Source organism: Phyllopteryx taeniolatus, chromosome 15 (assembly GCF_024500385.1).
Source record: "Phyllopteryx taeniolatus isolate TA_2022b chromosome 15, UOR_Ptae_1.2, whole genome shotgun sequence".
Taxonomy (NCBI): Eukaryota; Metazoa; Chordata; class Actinopteri; order Syngnathiformes; family Syngnathidae; genus Phyllopteryx; species Phyllopteryx taeniolatus.
The window spans coordinates 8,199,823-8,223,816 of record NC_084516.1 but is presented as its reverse complement, the minus strand read 5'-3'; the positions used below and the strand labels follow the sequence as shown (position 1 = coordinate 8,223,816).

Sequence of the window (23,994 nt, the reverse complement as noted above, 5' to 3'; positions counted from 1 at the left end):
AGCTAGCGAGGAAAAAGAGCTCACAGGAAGCAAGTGACGTCGTGACAATTTCCCCTCAGTCAGAGCTCGCAGGCGTCCACGGTGTCAGTTTGTTCACGAAACCAGCGAGAAATACCGGCTGAATGACGAGTTGTAGGTAAGCGAAATGTCAATGAATTATAAAATGTTCTAATAATTTGAGCAAGTATATTTACAGCAATTCAACAGTAAAAGAGAAGCCCGCAAGACAGAGGTGTGGGGCATATGGATAAATGCTACATTGCTATATATTGCTACGTGTATAATGGGCAAAAGTAAATGCTGAAGGAAAAAAAAAACACTGCATACTTTTACTTTTTTGGGGGGCCAAATATATTGTACGAAAGACGTGCCTTTTATCTTTAATAAGATTAGTATGTAAAATGTAGTTTGGTTAGCCGCCAGTTTAGTTTAGCAACATTGAATTCAATAATGAAAAAAATGTAGGTGTGTAAAACGTCAAAGATTAATTGACTTATCAGAAATACTTTTAAGACAATTCCAGTGATATACGTATAATTTTCCTGTGATAAATATTAAGAAGCTTATGAATCTGTACAACCGGTGAAAATGCACCATTTGTTGTCCCAACTTCTTAATACAAAAACAATGGGGCTCAAGATTTTAGGTATGGTATATTTTTAGGTATTTTTTATACTATTTTCAAAAGGGTGCCATCGTCAAGGTTGGCAACGATGTCAGTTATGGCATAACTTTGTCATCATCTTTCTTACACAACTGCTCTTTTAGTGCAATCATTCTCAACCACTGTGCTGTGAGAAATTGGTCCGCAGGAAATTAGCTCATTTCAGATTATTTATGTATTACCCCCCCTCCCCCCCAAAAAAAGTGTATCCTTGGGGTGGCATGGCTGAATAGTGGTTGGCACTTCTGCTTCACTATTCTGAGGTTTGGGGTTCAAATTCGGGCTTGGCCCTTTCTGCGTGCAGTTTGGATGTTCTCCCTAGACTTGCATTGGTTTTCTCCAGGTACTACCACATTCCAACAACATAGATGTCCCAAAGTCAGCTAGGATAGGCTCCAGCTCACCCCTGACCTTAGTGAGGATAAGCGGTGTCGTATATGGACAGATGTATCTTTGTTCAACTATCTCTGCCAGTGACCTACAGTGACAGACACAATGCTTAAATGTTCTTCCACGAGACATAAAAGGTTTGCGAGAATAAGTTCCAGTACTGGTGTGACAAAACATCATTTTGGTTTGAAAAATGAGTTTTCCCCTTCAATGTGGGCCAATCAACCTTCATAAACTTTTGTTTTCTCCTTTACTGTATTACCATTTACCACTTTGTCCGTGTTAAAGTATATTTTTAGCGAACGATTTCCCCTCCACTTTGTATTGAACCATGCAAGGAAAAATCCACTGGATTAGAACTAGTTTTGTAATTCATCACATCAAATTCCCCCACAAGAATTCTCCTTCATATCCTCTCAAGATGTTTACCCAGTTGCATTAACGTATTGTCCCACTCTCTTTTTACACCGATTACAATATGTCAAGGCCAAAACATTCCACATTACCACTATAAGTGAAAATTTAAATTTCTTTGCAGTTTTAAACTCTCAAACTAGTAGAAAAATTGGATATACAGTACTACACATTCATAAAGTTGTGAATCCACACACAGGAGGAAAAAAAACCACACACATATTTGCATCATGACAAATATATCTCCCACAGATGACAACCTCTGACTCCTGAGGGAACTTCTCCGGCTCCTTCCAGCGGCGCTCCGCTCACTTCAGACTTTTCCTCACTTGTTTGTTTACTTTCCCCCTGAAGGCACCCAATCTTGAATGCACAGAAAAGGCACCACTTAATTAAATATATATCAGAAAACATTTGACTTGCTCCATGGAGGCGCCACAAGCTGTTTTAATCTACTGCAGAGATTTCTCTTACGAGCCTGTAGACCACCACAACCTCAAATGTTGGAAATTTGTGTCATCCAAACCCAGTTGTACTGTAGAGGAAATGCAGATGTAAAAGACCGCTCTGACACAATGAAACAAGAACCACATCTGATATCCACACTAAAGTGAGGTAAGGAGGTAAGTTTAGTAGATAACTGGTTGCTCAATTTAATGCTTAACATCATTAAATGATATTTGATGAGTGATTAGCACCCCTGCCTCACAGTGGTGTTTGCATATTGTCCTTCTCCCCATGCTTGTATGGATTTTGTCCTGGTACTTCGGTTTCCTCCCACATTCAAAAACATGCATTTAGGTGAATCCAAGACGTCATCTTGTCTGTGAAGGGTAGTAGTCCAGGGTGTACCCCCCCCCCCCCCCACCCCTAACACCTAAAATCAGCTGGGATAGGCTCCACCTCACCCACGCCAAGAGGCGATTCTAATATCAGAGGTTTTGGGATGCTGGGATTCATTTTAGGGGTGCGAAGCAACCCTAAAAATGGCCTAGAAATTCAGGTGCAAAGCATTTTTGAGGGAATGGGGGACGGGAAGGGTCTGTATTTTTGTTGTTAAAATATTATAACCAAGTACAGTAGTATTACACTTTTCTATTTAAAAATGAAAATGTTTTTTTTTTTCTCTTAAATTTTAGGGCTGCTGGGATTCATTGCAGCACTTCTGCCACACAATATCTGATGTTATATTTACATTTTCCCAATCATAAATAGACTAATTAAATTCATCCATATACCTTTATTTACCGTACAGGTAATGTTTTAAGTCACATATTTCGAATATCAAACCGACAACATGAAAAGCCGTTAGCCAGTCAGCGGCTACTTAGCAGCTAATTTAAGCAGTCAGACCCACTTCCTGTAAGGAAAGCCGTTTGAGCATTTAACGGTATTCTGTATTGTTGATATCCATCTTAAGGTCCGTGAACTGGTACATTCTTTGTCCTCACAGACCTCACTAGTAAGATAATCCAGTAATACTACAACAACAGTGCCTTACTATATAGCAAGAAAACGCACAGTTAATCGTTGAACTGAGATCAAGTTTGATAAATTAACGTCTCACAGGTTTTGACTCCATTAACATACACGGTTGATTGGCTAAGTATCAGTAATTTTGAGCATTGTTTTTAGCCCGTTCATTGATGTTCTGAGGGCAAATATTTGTTGCATTATTATTCATTGGACAGATTCAGAGAATGAGAATTTTCCCTCCAAGAAAAGGTTAGGCCTCTTCGCTAAAGGTTGCTTCAAAGGTCATTGAATGTTGTTCATTTGTACCAAGCCGTTACTCATCATCACTTTAATGTAAAACAATTTGCTGTAATTAAAAGTTTCTTGCACTTTAAATTGGGAGTATATTGATTGTATAAATTATATATTTTCGGAATGCAGTTGTCTGCGATTGGCTGGCAACCAGTTCAGGGTGTACCCCGCCTCCTGCCCGATGACAGCTGGGATAGGCTCCAGCGCGCCCACGACCCTAGTGAGGAGAAGCGGCTCAGAAAATGGATGGATGGATGGATGGAATGCAGTTGTTGTTTTTGGTCAGCAAGGCAAAACGTTTTTTTTTTTTTTTTTTATGAACTTCTTTTCATTCACACGCTACTGTCTTTTGCAATTTGATGTCCCATACAAACAATTTAGTTGCTATGGTATAGATCAACAAAATGTATTTCTTTATTTATACATTATGACATTTTAATCTCATTGATTCAGAGTGTACGGGATCTGGTTGTCTACGACTATGCATTTCTAGTTATTGAGCGTGTTTCTGTGATGTTCATACTGTATAGAGCATTCTAATTGAAGTACCTCCCATCAAGTGCAGACCTATTAAATAAGATATAACCACTCAGCAGAACCTCAGGGCTATTAGTTTATATTTGATTGATTGAGTCGTAACAGAACTGTTCACTTTTTCACGTTTCCAAAAGAACATCTTTGTTAGAAGTTTTCTACAATAGAGCAAAGGGACAACATGAAAATCACTGCCATCGGTTGTTTCTACTGCAGGTTTAAGGAATGAGTTGCTCTTGAGAGTGATTTGTAAAAAAGCATCACTGTAATTTATTGCCTGGAACCAGTGACTCCTCCCCAAATCAATAGGAATTTGGACTTCATCGGACTTACTCCTCAGTGTATTCATCGGACTTACTCCTCAGTGTATATGGGTGATGGGGGGCGTGCACGGAAAAAAAGACTCAGTTGACCTGGTTGGAAGAAAATGTTTCTCTTATTGTATGTGTAATGCTAACCGCTATGACGCAACACCGTTGGGCAGCATTATTCACTGCAATAAATGGGTGGCATTGAAGCAGCAGGAGTTCAGAGCATTTACTGAGAGATATTCATTTATTAATCAGTTAATTGATTGTTATTTCCCCCTCGGACAATCAAGGAAATGTAGTCAAATGATGAGCCCTACAATAATATTAGTGGACCAACCAGGAAATTTTGTTAGTGAGAAACCACAAACAGAAACAACAATGGTTATATCAAAATAATTATAGCTATGCATACTTAGTTATGTTTTCAAACAAAACACAGACGTGACTTAGTTTACATAGCCACTGAATTGACTTTTGGTCCTACTTGTTACTTGAGTTGCTAAAAAGCAAAGTGCTCTGTTATTGCTAATCTTAAACCATAAATGTATTTTTTTTTTAAAACAAGCAAAATTAGACACAAGAACAACATACTAATCTAATCTGTATATAAATGTAACAAAAACATAAGTTATTAATCTAAAAAGTTATCGCTTAAATAATAAATAAATAAATAAATAAAGGTTTGTTAATAAATACATCAATACATTATTACATACATAATATAATAATATCAATATTTTAAATATATGGTTGCACTTCAACTTCTGCACCATAGGCAGCTGTTGTGATGAATTTCCATTGCAGTTTTTACCCTAACACGACAATCTAAAAGTGACATGAAGAAAAGGAGCATTAAAACTGAAGCTCGGTTTTAATTTTTCACTTTATCCTGCATTGTTGGCAGCTTTCAATAGGTGGCAGCGTGTCACAGATTTTGAACAGAAAACAGCCGACTGATCAACCCACAACCAGCCACGAGATTTACACCGCAAACCTAAAACGGCAAGGCAAGACGTACTAACCACTAGGGCAATGTGCTGGCCTTAGCTCAACTTTTTGCTATCTCATTTTTTCCTATCAACGCAAACATGGCTGGTGAGCATAAAAGATTTCTCAAGTCAACCACACAGGAGGGAAAACTTCCAACACTCACAAAACCTTTCATTATCCCTGCAAAGTAAATATATCAGATAAGAACATCTTTTTTTATGTCCAATATAATCTTTGGGGATAGTGCAGCAGCAGCCCTGCAGTCTCACTGCTTTCTTGCTGTCAGGGTGCAGACTGTAATGTTTATAGAAATATAAATGCAGGCTCATAATACATGAATAGACGCCACACAAAAGCGAAAAGTGCAATTTAGTTCAACATTGTGAATATGGGTTATGTTTTGTTTTTTTTTAGTTCTAGTGCATTTTGAGAAACATTAACCTTCCGTGAGTTTTTGCTCATGTGGTGTTTCTGTTTGATTGACCTGTCGAACCCCTTGATTGGGCTTATTTTCCCATTGATATGCCCTCTTTTAAATAATGGAGCATTAAACCCCTGCAGGGGGAGACCGCAGCCCCCTGCCAAGCCGATTGCATCCTGACTTGATGTAAATTCACACGCCTACACAGACATAGTTCGACTTGCCTGATTCAGCCGGAAATTATTGGCCCAGTCAAAAAATGATTAACAAATAGCTGGTAATTTAATTGGATTCTGGTCACAGCACAACCAACACTTCTCACGTCAGCATGGAATGTCTGTTTACATAATAGTGCTTCATTTCAATATGTAACGCTTGTAAACGTTTAGTGCAGTCATTACCCTTGTGGATTTAGCACAAATTATAATCAGAATATTTGAATATCTTATCAAAAAACCTGCAAAAAATGAACACGAACTACAAAGGCAATATGTGGCAAGTGTACTGTGACGTTCACTTGAGCTACATTGGAACATTATGCACAGTTTGAAGATTATCATTGTGTTTAAATGTAAGAAATAAATCCTACAAAATTAATGATTTGATTGTCTGATGGCGTATTAGGGTCAACTCGTGAGAGAAAATAACCCTACCTTAATACGGCGTCATACGATCAAGATGTATTGCACACCTGAAATTTAAATAAAATTAAATAAATAATAATAAGTTAAAAAACACAGTTAAAGATTAAATGCAAAAGTAGTAAAAAGTAAAATACAACTGTACTATATAGGCAGTGATTTTGCTTTTGGGCGTACCACCATAGGTAGCCCGCGTACCAGTAGTGGTACTAGTACCACCCTTTGAGAATCACTGCTCTACACTATTTTATCCCCTAATTATTTTGGGGTCAGTGTTGTCAATTGGTCCATAATGCTTTACTCTGCGTTTAGCAATACTTTCTGTGTATACTTCACGTTTACAGATGGCACCTTGGCTCTGCAGGTGCTATATGCTGTAGCAATTACATCGACCGTGACACATAGTGGTATCAGATTTTAAATGTATTTATAGCCACTTAAGGGCAGCATCTTTTTTTTTTTCCTTCTTTTTTTTCTTTTTTTTGCACGATGTTAAATAGAGCGGAGGTCAGGAAATACGCTAAATCCTTCTAAGATCATACCGCTCACAACCTGAGTGAGCATAATGTTCCACCCTCAGGAGTCCTCTTTGATGTAACTTCAGATAAATGAAATACCTCTGTAAAAAAAACAAATTTACTATGTGTTGTGGGGTTGTTTATGTACAGGCCCTTAATGGCACCATGCATGGTATTTGGTTCCTATTAATACGGAGCATTGTAAAATAAGATATGCCCCCCTCAGGCTGGGCACCCGAAATAGATGCCCTTGTTGTCCTCTCAGTTGGTGGCTGGTCCTGAATGAGAGCCATTTGTTGTTTTTCAGTGTTCCAATTTATACGTGCATGTAAAAAGCTACAACAACATTGATTTGTAAGATTACAGGATGAAAACACAATTGGCCTGGTTAATGCATCATGTTACAAAGCTCATCCATGCAGACAGAATGTTCAAAAAAAATCGAGAGAGGTAGAAGAGGCTTGGCTTTAAAAATCCCGTTCTTTGAAACATTGTGGGAAGTGTTGTTAGGGTTTAACTATTTGGATTCAGGGAGAAAAGCTTTTGAGGGTCATATGTTTGTCTTTTATTTTTCTCAGTTTCCACTGTTTTGGCTGAAATCCAGTGGTTTGTACTACTTGATTTTTAAGGTACCTGTACTTGATTTTCCGGCCAACGTTTTACTTTTACTCCGGTACGTGTAAAAACAGATGCAGTGGTGCCTTGAGATGCAAGTTTAATTGGTTCCATGACCGCTCTCATAACACAAAACATCTCAAATCATCTTTCCCCACTGAAATGAATGGAAATACAGCCATGCAGACAAAAATGAATAAGAGTTTCACAACTACTGTAGTTGACTCAGTAAACTGCTGTCATAGTAGTTTTTCGCAGCGGAGAAACTAGAATATGTGACTGTGAGTATTGTTATATGTCTACATTCTCCACCCTTTGTGTTAAAAAATCAGTTTAAAGAGTTAATACACAGCTCTTCGTTCTATGTCATTTTGCAATTTTTTGTTTGCATTAAGCTAGCGGACAATTCTAAGGGAAAGTTGTGTGGTTGTCTTAAATATTCAATATGTATATGTAAACCTCAATTGGGAGTGGCATCAAAGAGCTCTAAGCCTCTTTTTTGAAGAATTGTTGACTACCTGCCAAACTGCTGCTTGTTATGAAGTGAGTTGAGTCCACTGCCACCATACAGTGCTTGAAATGTTTACTCGGAATTTAAAGCAAAAAAAATGAAAAAAATCACCCGAACGATGGCTTGTATCTCAAAAGACTTGTACTTCGGGTCACTCATATCTTAAGGTGCCACTGTATCTGTACTTTTTATTTCTTCCGTTGTCAGAATAGGGTTGTTACATTGTCATTTTAGAGATCCAATTTTGTTTGATGCAAAAGCATTCAGTATTTGCGCTAAACGTATTTGCTCAAAAGGAATCCATGCAAATGACGGTTTTGGCTTGCGCATACAGACAATTTTCAAGTACGATCGAGACTCAAGAGATCGAAATAAGATTACGGATAATCTCTGTCTGAGATGCTAAATTTGAGGTCATTACTTGACAACATGATGAGCGCAGGTGTTGCAATCAGAACCAGAGTTAGCATAATCACATTTAAGATCGCACGCCAATAAGCCTTGGCACTCAACTTATTCTTGAGGTCTGTACAAATCTGATGGAAATCACACATTTTAGATTTTCATTTACCGCCTTCTGCTCGCCTCCTTTTTTGTCATTTTTACCTGATTTTTCTCTCTTGAGATGCTCCCATCATTTTACTTCTAAGTGCTGCTTTTCTCTCTAGTTTTTGGACATATACAGTACAGTTTAATATATTCAATCTGTGCAGTGTACCTTTTCAATATTTGTATCCCACCATCCATATTTTTATTTAAAGCAGCACACAGATGGTCCTTTGTTTGCAATGGAGTTCCATTCCCATGATGGCGATATAACTCGAATTTATACGCTGGAATGTATTTGTATTGTATTGAATTTATAAGTCGGAATGTGTCGTAGTCAATCACTAACCTACGCCAATAACATAGTAGGGTGATTATTACAATGAATGTATTTAAAAAAAAAAAAAAAAAAAACACTTCTAGGCCATAAATAAACCAATCCAATGAAAACACTCAGTAACTGAGTGTGCCCTCTAGTGCCCAATGACCAGTGGCAATTTCTGGCATTTGCAATATGTGCGGCCACACAAAGGGCAGCATAGCTTGGCTGGCAGCAACAATCTAATCCATCCATCCATCCATCCATTTTCTGAGCCGCTTCTCCTCACTAGGGTCGCGGGCGTGCTGGAGCCTATCCCAGCTATCATCGGGCAGGCGGCGGGGTACACCCTGAACTGGTTCCCAGCCAATCGCAGGGCACTTACAAACAAACAACCACTCGCAGTCACATTAACACCTACGGGCAATTTAGAGTCATCAATTAACCTACCATGAATGTTTTTGGGATGTGGGAGGAAACCGGAGTGCCCGGAGATGACCCACGCCACGCGCTAACCAGTCGGTCACCGTGCCGCACAATCTAATCCTTTACATAAAAGAAAGCAAGCATGCTGGGAAATAAAGCCAAACTTATTGCAATAAGGTGCCCTTAAGTCTTTTTATTTATTTATTCGTGTGACACATTATTTCAAAAGATTCTCTGTTTCCTTTATTCTGATTATTCTCTGCTGTCGCCGTATTCTTATTAATAATTCCATGTTTTCAGGAAATGTATAAGGTGGTGGTGAGGGTTTTGGGGGTGGGGTTAAGAAAAGGTGGTGGTGGTGATGGAGGGGCACCAAAGGGGGTCTTGCACAGGGTGTTTTGTGAACCCATTACAGAAGGAAACTAGTGTTGACCATTAAACCAGAGAAGGAATTTCAACAACAGTATCTGTATATATGGCATCAATAGAACCGTCCGTGCATCCCCCGGAATCGTACTGGCACCACCAGTCTGAATCTCATAGAATACGAAAGTATCATACTAGAGTAGCTAAAAAACAGATGATAAACTATATGCTAACACCTCTGCCTAAGTGGAGTTCTGCACTCTGCTAATAGACATTCTTTTCATTATAAAGCACTGTATATGGTCATACAGCATTTCAAACTCAGCAAATCTATAAGTTTAGACTTTTGCCTGGTAATGTAGGTTTGTTGAGCCATGCAATGAATTGTTTTGGCAGTGGTCACAATTCTTCATCTTCAAACCTCCCAGGTAAAGCAAATATGTTCCTAATTACAATGGAAGCGCTGCAGGAATGAACAAGGAAGGATGGCTCCCCCTGCGGCTTGAGCCAATATTGGGTGCCTGATTTGGTACAATTGAAACAATATATATACAGCCCCAAAGACTATACATTTCCCCAGGGAATTCAACCAATGTGCAGGTGCTTTTGGTGTAATTTAAAATCCAAAAGATTGATCCAGGTACTCTGACAGAAAAGGCAGATTTGTTTTTCCATCCGGCAGTGCACAGCGAGAATGGACCAGGCATCAAATCTTTTGCGTTTACTGATTTTTAGATTACAGCGTCTCCCCCTTGTCGTCAACAGTTATCCACTGCGCACTCCAGTCGAGAGAGAAGCTGTCAGGTGGTGCTAAAGTGAATCGCCCTATTTGAGTTCAAATGGACCTATTGATTTGGGTGCTTGATATCTACTGTGGCACAGTCTAGATTGTTTTGATTTAGGTTTCTGACATTTATATGTTAAGATATTGTTTTTCTAAAGAAAATGAATGTGGCGTTGTGATCAAACACTGTCATAGTTTCTGCCACGACTCATTTTGTTTTGACTGTGTCTACTTTGCATAATGAGCCATTCCACCTTCCAGCCTTGTTTTGCAATGGATGCTGGGTACTGCAATTTCATTGCTATTGGCCCCGTGGCAAATTGGCCCTTTATCAAGCTGGGGCCCCATCTATCAAGCCATAGACGAGTATTGAAATTGCACCACTGTCCACAAATCACGCCAATGGATCTGGTTTTATCTCCGACAAGGCCGTCATCATTCTGGAGTGGCTGCGAGGGCTGGGAAGAGGCCATTTAGGAATCTATCCGGTATTCTTTTGCTGATTGATGTGGCCTGCTTGACCTCCTTGTCACCAGGAAAGGCTGGACTAGGGCTGAACTTGCGCTTAACCTGGGTAATTATCTGTGCCCTAATTTTAACAGCAGCCAAACTGCTAAAAGGTCCTCGAATTCACACATAATACAGCGGTGCCTTGAGGTACAAGTGATCCGGCTTACACATTTTTTGAGCCGTTCTGACGATTTTTTTTCTGTGTTGACTTGCGAGCAAAATTTTGAGATACAAGCACTGTATGTTGGCAGTGAACTCAACTCACTTCACAACAAGAAGCAGTTTGGCAGATGGTGAATAATTGTTCAAAAAAGAAAAGAGGCTTGAAGCTGTTTATTGACACTTTCAGTTGAAGTTTAATGTTAAACTAAACATAAAGACAATTACAAATTGTATTTAAAACAACCACATAACTGTGCCTTAAAGTCTGCTAGCTTAATGCTAACATATAATGGGAAATGCTGTAGACAAGCTAACGAATAGTATTGTTGTCATGGTGTTATAACTTTATGCAACGGATGTTTGAACACAAACTGTGGAGCAACACATTAGACATAATATAACAATCCTCATGGGCCTATTGTCTTTATCCTCTGCGAAGAACGACTAATATTACTATGGTTTATTGAGGAGCTGAGACTGGGTCCATGTGCAGTATGTCCGTATGTCTGTATATTATTGCCCCCAGGTGGCCAAGGCACACACACCAGAAGGAGCAGGACAATGTCCATTGAATTGAAGCAAAAATAAATGTGACAAAAACTGTTTAATTTCTTTACATTCATATGTCATATGACATATTCATATGTCGTTACTGTATGTTTTTATAAAGTGCAAAATTATTGAGTGCTATTTTTCTTCTTAAATAACACTTTAGTAACATTTGTCTTGATTTTTTTTGGAAGGCTGGAGACAAATGTATTAATGGCATTTTCAATCATTTCAAAGGGGGAAAGATGATTTCAGATATTACTGTTTTGAGTTACGAGCGTGGTCACGGAACCAGTTATACTTGTATCCCAAGCCACAACTCTATGCCATTCCTACTACCTTTTCTAAACTCCTCATGCTGACTTCCCAGTTTTCCTCCTTACAGCATATCTCTGTTTCTTGACCACACTGCCTAAATCTTTCATGTCTTTGCAGACATTCATTTTAGGCAGCCAATCAATGCAAATGCAGATAGACAATAATGAAGGACAAGACAAATGGCTCAACGGTCGTTGCAGCTGCGCCTGCTATGATTGATGGGTAATCGTGTGAGGATTATAGCTCACACTTGCCGTCTCCTCCTGCATGCAGCTGTCAAAACAAACAACTTAAATCATCATGTACATTATCATATTAAGAATAACATAATGTTATGTTGTCCTGTTATTAAGTGCTTACACCAGAAGTTATTGCATTTGCAGTCAGTTTTGAATGCAAAAGTAAACATGGCAGTTTGGTAAAATGTTAATTGTGACCTACGATTCATCTGTCACTGGCAAGCCTGTTCTTGTAAATTCTAGGTTTTTGCACAAAAATTAAGCACTCTAATTAGTAGCGTTCATATTTTATTAGAATGTTTTTTTGCTATAGTACTAGAGTACTATACAGTAGAGTGACAATGACAGTGTTTTTAATGTACTTGGCCAATAAAGATAAGTAGTTCTTCTAGAAGATTTAATTCAATGACCATGTAGAATATTAATGCAACTATAAAAGGGTACCAATGATGGCAAAGAGTCATATAAAATGTCAAAGCAAATCTTGCCATGTGCAGGTTTGGCACGATAAATCAAAGACTACAGCTAACGCCAGCAGGCCTTTGGATAAAGCAGTTGAAGAGGAGCAACGTGAAAAATGACAGGAACTTTGCAACTATGCACAATCAGCTATGATGGCCATTGCAATCAGCGTGTGACTGACGGGCATTCAGTCCAGAATGTACCTCGCCACTTGCCCTGAGTCACCTGGGACAGACTCCAACATCCTGACAAGCCTGTAAAGGACAAGTTGTATAGAAAATGGATAGATGGACAATCAGGAGCTCATTCCAATCAAAGAAGACATGCAGGAGAATTGTATATGGCGTAAATACATCTCCAGCAGCATGTATAGTTTGTTTATTGTTATTTGAAGGCTTTAATGGCTTGAATGAAGGGAAGCGTGGTGGTTAGCATGTCTGCCTCACAGTTCTTTTTGGGGTTCAAATCTCATCTTTGGCCTTCCTGAGTGGAGTTTGCATTCCCCCCCCCCCCCCCCCCCCCCCCCCCCCCCCAAAAAAAACATGCATGTTAGGTTAATTCAATACATTAAATATTGCTTAGTTGTAAATGTGAGTCAATGCTTGTTATCTTTATGTCCCCTGCAATTGGTATACCTGGCATTCGGCCCAAAGTCAGCCGGGATACGGTCCAGCTCACCTGTGTCCATAATGAGGACTGATTAGCGCTATACAAAATGGATGGCAAGACTTTGATGGACTGATGACCAGCAGAGAGATATCAACTGTTGGCTCATGTCTCATTGATGTCAATTCGTTTCGTCTTAGTGTGGTAGTATAATCAGGGAACTGTATTGACGTCACAGATAAAATACAAGTCGAAGTTTGTGTTCTATTATAGACTTTTGAGGACATTAAACGTATTTAGTAGTCGTCTTATGTAGGCAAAAGTCCTGTTTGCCAAACTGGCTGTCAAAAAAGATTTTGTGTGACTGGTAATGTAACGTCTGGCTAGCAGTTTGTTTTGGTAATCAATTTGATAACATATGAAGCTAAATAAGAGTCCACAGTCCATCTTTAAATCGTAATCGTACTTTAACTGCGCTGCTTTTATTTGAATTGGTTAGTTTCTACTATTACTACTTCTCTGGGACATTACAGTTAAAAAAATAAAAATGTACACTTTGGTCGTTTGTGACAGCAGCATTTGGATCCTGTAGATGCATACATTTGAAAAGAAAGTAGCGGTTTTTAAAAATACTGAAAGCGATAGTGTGTGAAAGTCAGTAAAGTGGGAACAGCATGCATGCAATGGTTCCTGCCATCAATTCATTTTGTGTAGCATTTGTCCTGATTAAGGGTTGCAGGTGAGCTTGAGTCGATCCCAGCTGACTTTGGACGAGAGGCGGACTAGACCCTGGACTGGTCATCAGCCAGCTGCAGTTAAAACAATCATTCACAATCACGCAAATGGACAATTTTAAAGACTTCAATTCAATTCATGTGAATAATTTTTTTCAATGTGGGAGGAAGCCACAATACATGCAAGCATAGATGAGATTTGAACCCCCGAACTGTGAGGCAGACATTGCTAACCACTCATGTCGTCCACCGTCCTGGCAAAAGCATCAGCCCTGTTTGCTAAATCAAGACATTATTTAATACTATCCGTAGCTGAATGTGACCTCATGTAAAACTTTGTGTGTTCGCTTTGCAAGTAGAGTAGGCCAAAGCTGACTCAGGAAGTCTGTTTGTAAACTGTGGGTGTCGGATATTTTCCACTGACAGATTGCATTTTCAATTCCATCTATTTTCCTTCTTTTTCCAATACCCTCAGGATTCTTTGTCTGTTTTCTTAAACCTGCACGATCACATATTTATCCTTTCTCACAGTGTTGATCTTTAAGCTTTATAATGTTGCAGATAGAAATTGTAGCCCATACTTTGAAAATATGACCTAAATAATGAGACTAAAAGGTTAACGCCACAGTACTGCTGCTCGTGGCAGTACTCAATACTTTTGCTTAATGCATTTGTTACGTACATCAGGAACATGTGAAGTAGACCGCATAATCCCACTTCTTGCCCTTGGAGCACAGTGAGAAAATGGAACACCATGAAATGCTAATCAAATTTAAGAAAACCAATTCTAAATTCTGAAAGCCTTATCCTACCCCATCCCCCTTTGACTCAGGATGTGTGAGGTGTTATCAGTCCCACAGGGGAACCAAGGGACCCTTGGCCCGCGCAGTGTTCGGTAAGGGAAAGACAGAAGTCTTCAGGGGTGGAAGAACACCCACTCACAATGGATGCAGGCGGAAAGTAAAACAGGTCAAGACTCCAGTGGTCTGATAAGGAAGAGGACTCATGAATTAAAGAGTGGTGGAGGAAATATGACATTTTGCTTTTCCATTTTGTCTATCGGGACTAGTCGCAAGGCGGTGAAATCTCCAAGAGAGAGCTGGATGATAATAGACTGCTAGAGACGAGATTCATTCGAGTAATTTCTCTCCTCTTGCACAGACAGATTGGCACTGCAAAAATTCAAAACAACCGTTTCTGCCTTTTGGGAAATATGAGCAACAAGAGAATTACATTATCATAATGGATCATTTGTATCTAAATACATATTGTCCCTTTACGCCAGTCATTCCATACTGAATAAATATTGCCTTGAGAATAATCTAACATGCCAGATCGATTGCTTCAAAAAATATTTTGTTTCAGATATCCATTGGGACAAGAGCAGATGGATAGAGTTTGAGAAGGGGTGGGACCTTTGAGACTTGAAAGGTGATTGGTTGATTCTGCCTGTCACGTCCATGCATCCGCAACAGCCTTCACGTGGCAGGCTCCATTCTTATCTTTTGGTGTGCTGCTTATTTACAAGCCTTCCGTTTATCCAAACTATGAACGGAACTTCTTTGTTAGCACTTTCTTTTTACTGAAGAAAGTTCTGATAGAACTGCTCATGTGGCAGCATCTATAATAATCTGAGGGGGTGCTGCCATGTTTTGTACTCTAGCACTATTTGCAGGCTTCCAGTTTCCATTACCAAGAATATTACAAGGTCTTCTCTTCATACAGAAATGTCATCATTACTGTTTGAAGTTTCGCCGCATGAATATGCATCAATTCAGGTTTGACTGATCATATACTTAATTAAACAAGATAATCGGAGTCTTCATTATTCATTAGTAATATTCTTTCGTCACCATCATTTAAATTCCGTTACAAAGGAAACATTCCAAATGCTGTAACCACTATGCTTGGATTAAAATCTTTTTTTCAAAAGTCTTTTCTTTTGTTTCAGTGTAAATGAGGACCTTCCTTTGCTCCTTCCAAAGTGATGTAGGTGATTAATGGTTAAGTGTTAATGTCAGGGGAGGGCTGGGATGCAGTAGGCCTTCTTTGTTCTAATGATGGCTATAACTGAGAGCTGCACTGGACCGGGATATCAGGCTAGGTGATTAATGGGTCTTTTTTCCTTCTGTCACATCATTGAGACGCTAGAGTGGAGCGGATGGTGCAGAACCATAGTGTGGTCATTCTTTTGCAAGACTGTGTAAAATATATATATTCACACCTGATATGGTATGTATGGGTATTGCACTTTTTCATTGCCACAAAGCCAAGGATCCTGCATATTTATTTGAGAGTAAAAGGGCAAGTGGTTTTGTTCCAAGGTAACCTTTAACTATGTGTCAATGATGCCACAGGGGTATAGGCTCGCAATGTAATGAATGTTGCATACCGAGTGGGAAAAGTGCTCCCAAAACTCAAATTTATAAGACCATCTTCACTTTGGGGTTAGCTCAAACCACCAATCCCAAACCCGTTTTTATCACTAGCCACCAGAGAAATATACATGAAGCAGTGATTTGTCACTTTGAAAAAGGTTGTAATGTCCTCTGTGGGGTGTTTTTGGTAGGCAAACAAAATGAAGGGGGAGCCCGGGGGCGGGGGGGACTAAAGATGGGTAAATAGCCTGTCTAATGGAGTCCTAATCTCCAGAGGCAATCTGCAAAGAGGTGCCCCGGGCTGTGTCAGTTGGGATGATGAGACAGGGGTGACAGTGTGGCAGTTATTATTAGTGGTATCATTGATCAGACAGCCACTGTGGCAGAGTTTCAGAAGAATGATGGATCTTGTGGCTGCGGCCCATCTCTGACATGAAGGTCTGAGCAGGCCTCTACTTCTAACAAACACAAATATCTAATTTCTAGGCTTTACACGATCAGGATTTTTGGGGCTGATCACCGATCAGCAAGTTTAAAAAAAAACGATAACCGATCACCTATCCGATCACAAGATGGAGCAATGTGTCCATTTACATGACTTGTTCATTTATTGTATATACTTGTGTACTGTATACTGAGTACTGTATCCATCCATCCATCCATCCATCCATTTTCTGTACCGCTTATCCTCACTAGGGTGTCGGCGTCCTGGAGCCTATTCAAGCTCAAAATTATTCTCTAGCATTTTAGACAAACATTTAAACATCAATGACCTCTAGGGGGCATTCAAGGATTGGCCACTGACATAAGTTTAGGTCAAATCAACATTACAACATGACAAAAATAATGGGTGCTAACTTACTGTAATTGAATTACTTTATTACAATTAAATTACTTTAATAAATACTGTTAATGACATGCCTACTCTAACTTTCTCACTCTCCCGGCTATATGGACGGGTGTTGTCCAGAGTTTGCGTCTATTTGGCTCCCTCTGCCCCCCACGCTGCATTGCTTGAACACGGCATGTTCCTCTATGTGTACATTCTTTAGGTGCCCGATCAAATTTGTGTTGAAGCATTTAGATGACGTTCCCATCGACGTACTTCAGTTGTGCACAGACTGCAAATAACGTACGTGTTGTTTGTCTGAGACATCGCGAAATAGTCCCACACCGATGATGTGTTTTTAACCGACAAGACTGAAAAAAAAACGTTATTGGCCGTCAGATAGTTACAGTACTGCCCCACAAGACACAAGGCTAAAAATACCTTTTGAATACATGCGCGACAGCAACGCGGAGTAAATGTGTTTTGCGGAGCGGATCGATGACGTCATTGATCGGATCGGTGAATTATGACATGAAAGCCGATCAGCATAAAATGCTAATTATTGGCCGATACCGATCACACCGATCTGATCGGCGTAAAGTCTACTAATTTCCCTCACAAGATGAATGAAGTATCTCTCTGTCTGTCTGTCTGTCTGTCTGTCTGTCTGTCTATCTATCTATCTATCTATCTATTTATCTATCTACCTATCTGTCTATCTATCTGTCTGTCTGTCTGTCTGTCTGTCTGTCTGTGTCTGTCTGTCTGTGTCTGTCTGTCTGTCTGTCTGTCTAGTGTAATACTGTACAGAATGTATGACAGAGCCTTTCATAATTGTGTTCCATTTTTAATGAGGTTCAAACGTGAATGCACTAAAGTGTGGGTGACAACCAAACTGGAGAAAAAGCCATGGTGGCCATCTTCCATGGATTAGAGTTTTCCCAAAGATAAAAAACTAAAAATAAATAATCCTGGAGCCGCTATCAGCACCATAGTTTCTTCTTTCTTCTATTCCACCGCTTTTCACAAAGTTTTCTTGGCAATTGGTTGAGTAGTTTGGTAGCTATACTGATAAACTAATTCACAAATGTAGACAAAGGCAGGATGTTTTTCCTATTGTGTTCAGTTACACTGTTCAAGAATACCAAATGAAGTGTCACGTTGGAATGTGCAGCACAATACATTTAACCATTGTTCACCATACCTTTGCAATGATGCTGGTAAGGAAACAGCCGTGTCGCTAAAATGAAAGTCAAAGAAAAAGAAAAATCTCCTTTATCTTGTCAGGGTGCTTTCACACCCACATGCCCTCAATTATTCTCCTGTCCTTTCTCTTTCTTGTTTCAGCACTTTGTCATTTAAGTTTTACACTCTTTCCCAAGATGTTTCTTACATTATTTAACAAGCTACATGATGTCTTTGTACTTACTTCATCTTGTGCCAACTTTTCTTCTGGAGGAAAATGAACATTCTGTCTGACTTATTTGTTCCTGGAATGCTATACAGTCCAATTCTGGCGCTTTTTTCTTTCTTTCTTTTTTTATTTTTTGTTCGAGGTTGCGCATATGATGTTGCATGTTCCCTGCTGGGTGGAAGTGCGGCGCTCGCTTGTTACCTTTCCCTAATGATCGCTGGAGGGGGAGATGGTTCACGACGTCATGATGCAGATGCTGCTTCTCTCCATTGAATGTGTGGCCCTTTAGGACGCACATTTGAATATCTTTAGAATATTTCACATGTCAAAACCTCCCACCGTAGCATAGATAGCACAGAGCTTGAGGCTTTTGGTACCTTGGTTGATTTTATTTGATGTCTGTGTTAATATATTCAGGGGAATTTCTTTCTTTCAAATTTGGATAATAAGATACAGTCAAATGCTTAAAAAAAAGACTTGTTTTTTAACGTTAATTTTAAGGTAAATATTAATGTTTAAAAACAAGCCTTTTTTCTCTTCTTTATGGCTTTGGTAAATGTATTTCCATATAAACACAGACAGAGTAATTGAATTGTATTTGTTCTCACTGAAATGTAAGGAATTCTATTAAATAAAAAAATCAGATTATGAAAAACAGAATCTACCACAAAGGCAGTGCAAAAAAAAGGAAAGGACACGGACATCCATCAAGGACAGCCACTAATACATTTTATACATCCATTCATTCATTTTCTGTACCGCTTATCCTCGCTAGGGTCACTGGAGCCTATCCCACCTGACTGTGGACGAGAGGCGGGGTACACCCTGAACTGGTCGCCTGCCAATCGCAGGCCACAACAAACAAACAACCATTTGCACCTACGGGCAAGTTAGAGTCTTCAATGAACCTACCATGCATGTTTTGGGGATGTGGGAAGAAACTGGAGTACGTGGAGAAAACCCATGCAGGCACAGGGAGAACATCCAAACTCCACACAGGCGAGGCCGGATTTGAACCCGGGTCCTCAGAACTGTGAGGCAGATCTGCTAACCGGTCGCCCACCGTGCATACATTTAAAGGCTAAACATTTTGATAAATAAGAATAAAAAAGGTATTTAAAGGCAAGAAAACATGCATTCAGAGCTGAAGGAGTAATAAGAACACACTGAAAAAATAGGATTACAAGAATAAATGTCAACATCTTAGGACTGGAAACGGCTACAGCTCACTCGCGACCCTAACCTTCAAAAGTGTGTTTTCTGCTGCTGAAGACCATCTAATATATAATGGAGAACCATTTTAAAATTTTGCTTTATTTTTGCAGGGCCATCGATGTACATGCATATTGAACACTATACAAAAAAAATCCCAGTTTTTTGATCAGTAGAATTTTCAGTTTATTGCATTATGAAAAGACTTGAACATACTGTACTGTACTGCTAAAAAAAAACAACCAAACAAAAAAAAAAACACCACACTGATAGAGACTGTAGCATTCTTGCATAATAGGACACTAGTGCGTAAAACTGCCCCTTTCAACCAATTATGTTTCGTCAAAATATGCATTATTGCATCGCGCCTCTTGAATTAAACAAGCAGGTAGATTTTTAACACAAGCTGGCCTGATAGGTGCTTTCAGTGAGCATAACCTAATTAAATCTTGTACTTGTGATTCAGCGTCATCCTGCCACAGGAATCTTTCCACGTTCCTGTTTTGTTCAGTAGTTCCTTGTAATTAATGAGAATCCTGATTGCTGTGATTCCAGCGGGGCCAAATGAATAACGAACGCACTCGTGTGTTATTGTGTCATTGGTTAGCTGTGTTTGTGTCACGAATGCAGTTAGGAGGCAACTCATGAATGCGACATTGCCATTTGTATAAAAAAGAAAGGATTGTCGTTTAGCAGTTCTGGGTAGAGAGCTGTTGGGTAATTTGTTGGGGGGAAAAAAAAAAAAAGAAAAAAAAGAGAGTTCAGAATGCTTTGAATCTTTCTTTTCCCCCCTTTCTTTTCTTTTAAACGAACCTGAGACACAGCCCCTTCTAATGCAACTGTGACCAAATCTCCCCAAAAGCAACATTCATATTTTGCATATCCAGCATGACTGTATCAAAGTAATCTACATGTTTGTATCTGATGAGAGCCTAGCAAAATAGGAAATGCTGTTTATGCAGGTAAATCCCTGAGATTGTATTGGTTGAAAGATAGTGAGCTCCTGGCAAATATGATTATTGTAAGGCTTTCATCTGCTCCGTAAACCACTCCAGACGTTAATGTGCCACAGATCACCTCTTTCTTTATGCTGCTGCAGTGCGCTTTACTGTTGCAGACTCATTATGAAACATGCTGCTTCTGCAGTTCAACACCTCTCCAACGTCCAGTCCTCAACCTCAAAAAGGTGTTACGTTCTCTCATAATAGAAACTCACTATAGAGCCTGTTTTCATGAAAACATATTAAAGTTTGGGAAAAACAGACTAGTGGAGGGGAAACTCGTTAGTAGAAAACAGTTGCCCTGCCAGCACTCCCCCCCCCCCCTTCCCCACCGCCCATGCTTCTTCTCCTGTCCTTGTCCTGTTCTATCTAGTCCTGTCCTTCCCTCAAAGGGTGTAGCACTACAGCCCCGTGCAACACTCATATTTAAGGTTTCATTGTTGTAGATAATGTAATGTAATGTAATGACTCTCATTCCGTTTACATTTAATGCTTTGTCTTTTGTCTTTGTTTCTCTCTCCCCTCTAGAAACTTTGTTCTGTTCGACCGATCGATTCTCAATAAACTTCAATTATAATACTAAGAAACCACAGCGGAAGCTTAAAAACTCCACTGTGACACAATAAAACTGTTCCGGCATAAAAGGGATACAGATCTGCCATTCTGCTTGACCTAACAAAACAAGAAAAAAAAAAAAAAAAAAGAAGTAGAAAACAGTTGCCATGCAACCTTGAAATTTAAATGTCCCAATAGTCATACAGTTTTGAACTGGAGCAAGGTTTTCAGGAAAATTCTCCTTAAAAGTGGCACAAAAACAACCACTGTTTTTGCAGTGATGTTGATGTCAGTAAAACCAGTTCAACAAGCATCACTCTGATCATTTTGCATTTTCTTTGGCTTTTTATGCTATACTTTTTTTTTTTTTTTTTTTTTTTTTAAAAGAAGGACCAGCCTCAGTCAGGGGTGTTAGCTCATAGCTCAGTCATACTAATCAATATTTAAAAAAAAAGGCTGTGTTGCGCTGACCTTTCGAAGCTCACTAAACAACAGTGGAAGAAACATTTCCACAACAATGTTCTATAAATTAGGATCTACATTGATAATATTTTGTTGTTAATTTGCTGCTACCTGGATGTCATTTTAATGCAATTAAAATTCTGCAATCTTGTCGGCACTGTATGACAATGTAGTGTGTGATAATATCAGAGGAAATGAGATCACCCGGCTATAATGTATCAAAATTGTGCATTAGTCTAAATGTTTCAATCAAAGGAGGATCTCCTTTCCTGTTCCACGGGGTATCTGATTTCTTTAATAAGAAAGGAGCATTCATGTGGCACTGTTAATGTTCTCTCATCAGTGACTATTACCAAGAACATTCACTAGATCAGTCTTCAAAATAATCAGTGATGCAAATCCATATAGAATGAATGTTGCATACACCAATGACCTTTAAGTAAACAATGCCAAAACAATAGATTTGAAATGATTTTGATTTTAATATGGCTTTCAATTGTACTATTTCACCTCATCCAGGAGTCACCACCATGCCCCTGTAGGCTACATCCGGGGGGCATGGTGATGATTGGGGTTTCTTGACAGACGCACATCAGACATGTTTTTAAGACATCTGAAAACGGTTTTAACTTGGGAAAATGTAATATAAAAGCCAATAATATGTCTCCTTTAAAAATGTGATAGGTTATAGTTCTGAAAGATTAATCAAGTCAAATGTGGTTGACCTTTCATAACGCTAACAGCAGTGGGAGGACAAAACAATTTTTACTGTTGTTAACAAACAGCCAATTAAAAAAGATGATATTACCTCAGTGTTTTTTCCATTAAATCAAATCACAGTACAACAGATGGTAAACTTTGAAGGTTGGGCACACCATCATACAATTGCCAGTGAATCAGTATTAGCTGCTGAATAGCTGAGGGGGCCTTGATCGGAGCCCTCACACCGAAAGGCTAAAAGGGTGAAGGAGCGTTGCGAGTGGAGAGAGAAAGACCATTGCAGGTTACACGTCATTTGCTCCTCTGTAGAAAAGGTCTGCTAGAGACTGATAAATGTTAATTACTCCACTCTGACATGAGCCAGAGAACGTAACCTGGCACCAAGAAGAGGCCCTGATAACGGAAAGCGAGAGATTACTGATGAGTATCTTTTGTTTTGCTCTTGTGACTGTTTTAGTGTGTATATTGATGTATGTGTGTGAGAGTACCTGGCATGCTTTTATGTTTTTCGCTTATCATAAGACTTCTTTGTTTATCAAATGTACCAGGCAGGTGGAGGAAAGAGTGCTTACATCCTCCCGTCATTTGGACCGGATTAGTATTGACCTCTCTGTTTATTTACAATGTCGTTTTGTCTTCTGACAAGTATTTTATGGTCTCACATCCTCAAAATAATTAAAATTTCATGACTGAATATAAGAAAAACAAAAAACAAAGCATCAGTTGAAATGTTAGGTGCATTTACCCAACCTACATGGTGGTCAATATTAATTTGGCGACAGGTATTGTTTTGATTGTTTCTTAGTCAGTAGTATTAAGAAAAAACTATCCATCCATTTTCTATATTGCTTGTCCTCATTTATTTTTATTCCCCCCCCCCCCTGATGGCTGATTTCAGAAGAAGCCTTCTAAGTATGGCACCTGATATCACCTTTTTGAGGCAAAGTACAAGAACTAGTACTTATATTTGAGGAGGACTGAGGACCAATAGGCGGCACGGTGCCCGACTGGTTAGAGTGTCTGCCTCACAGTTTTGAGGACCGGCCCCGCCTGTGTGGAGTTTGCATGTTCTCCTCGTGCCTGCGTGGGTTTTCTCCGGGCACTCCGGTTTCCTCCCACATCCCCGAAACATGCATTGCAGGTTAATTGAAGATTCCAAATTTCCCGTAGGTGTGAATGTGAGTGCGAATGGTTGATTGTTTATGTGTGCCCTGCGATTGGCTGGCGACCATCTCAGGGTGTACCCCGCCTCCTGCCCGAAGATAGCTGGGATAGGCTGCAGCACTCCTGCGACCCTTGTGAGGATAAGCGGCTCAGAAAATGGATGGATGGATGAGGACCAATAGTCCCTGATAATTCCATTGTGTTACAGTTCTGATGAAAAGGTGTTTTATTTCAACCAAATATATGTTTTTAGAATAACAACTTGTAATTACTGACATTTTAACATCCAATTGCAGGTTTTTCTAACAGTCTTGCCAAACATTTAACTTAAATGTAGCTTGTAACACAAGGTATTTCCGTTATGTGGGGTCTGTCTGAACACTAGGGGGAACAAGAAAAGGTGTAAATAGATAAGCGATAAGAGATGAAGGAGGTGCTGAACCGCTGGCCGCTCGTGGGGGC

At 39.5% G+C, this 23,994-nt stretch overlaps 1 protein-coding gene across 5 annotated transcripts in view; it reads left to right on the top strand.

The window, feature by feature from the left end:
- The first annotated feature begins 27 nt into the window (after positions 1-27).
- si:dkey-112m2.1 (transmembrane protein 132C) overlaps positions 28-23,994 on the top strand; it is a 183,930-nt gene continuing 159,963 nt past the window's right edge. For 2 of the 5 annotated variants that reach the window (XM_061747773.1, XM_061747768.1), the window contains exon 1: positions 28-136. Coding sequence is in view for 1 of the 5 variants with exons in the window: in XM_061747772.1 (XP_061603756.1) it covers positions 123-136 (14 nt within the window). In the remaining 4 variants the exon portion in view is untranslated. The remainder of the gene's footprint in view (positions 137-23,994) is intronic. The other 3 variants (XM_061747771.1, XM_061747772.1, XM_061747770.1) reach the window with 3 other exon arrangements.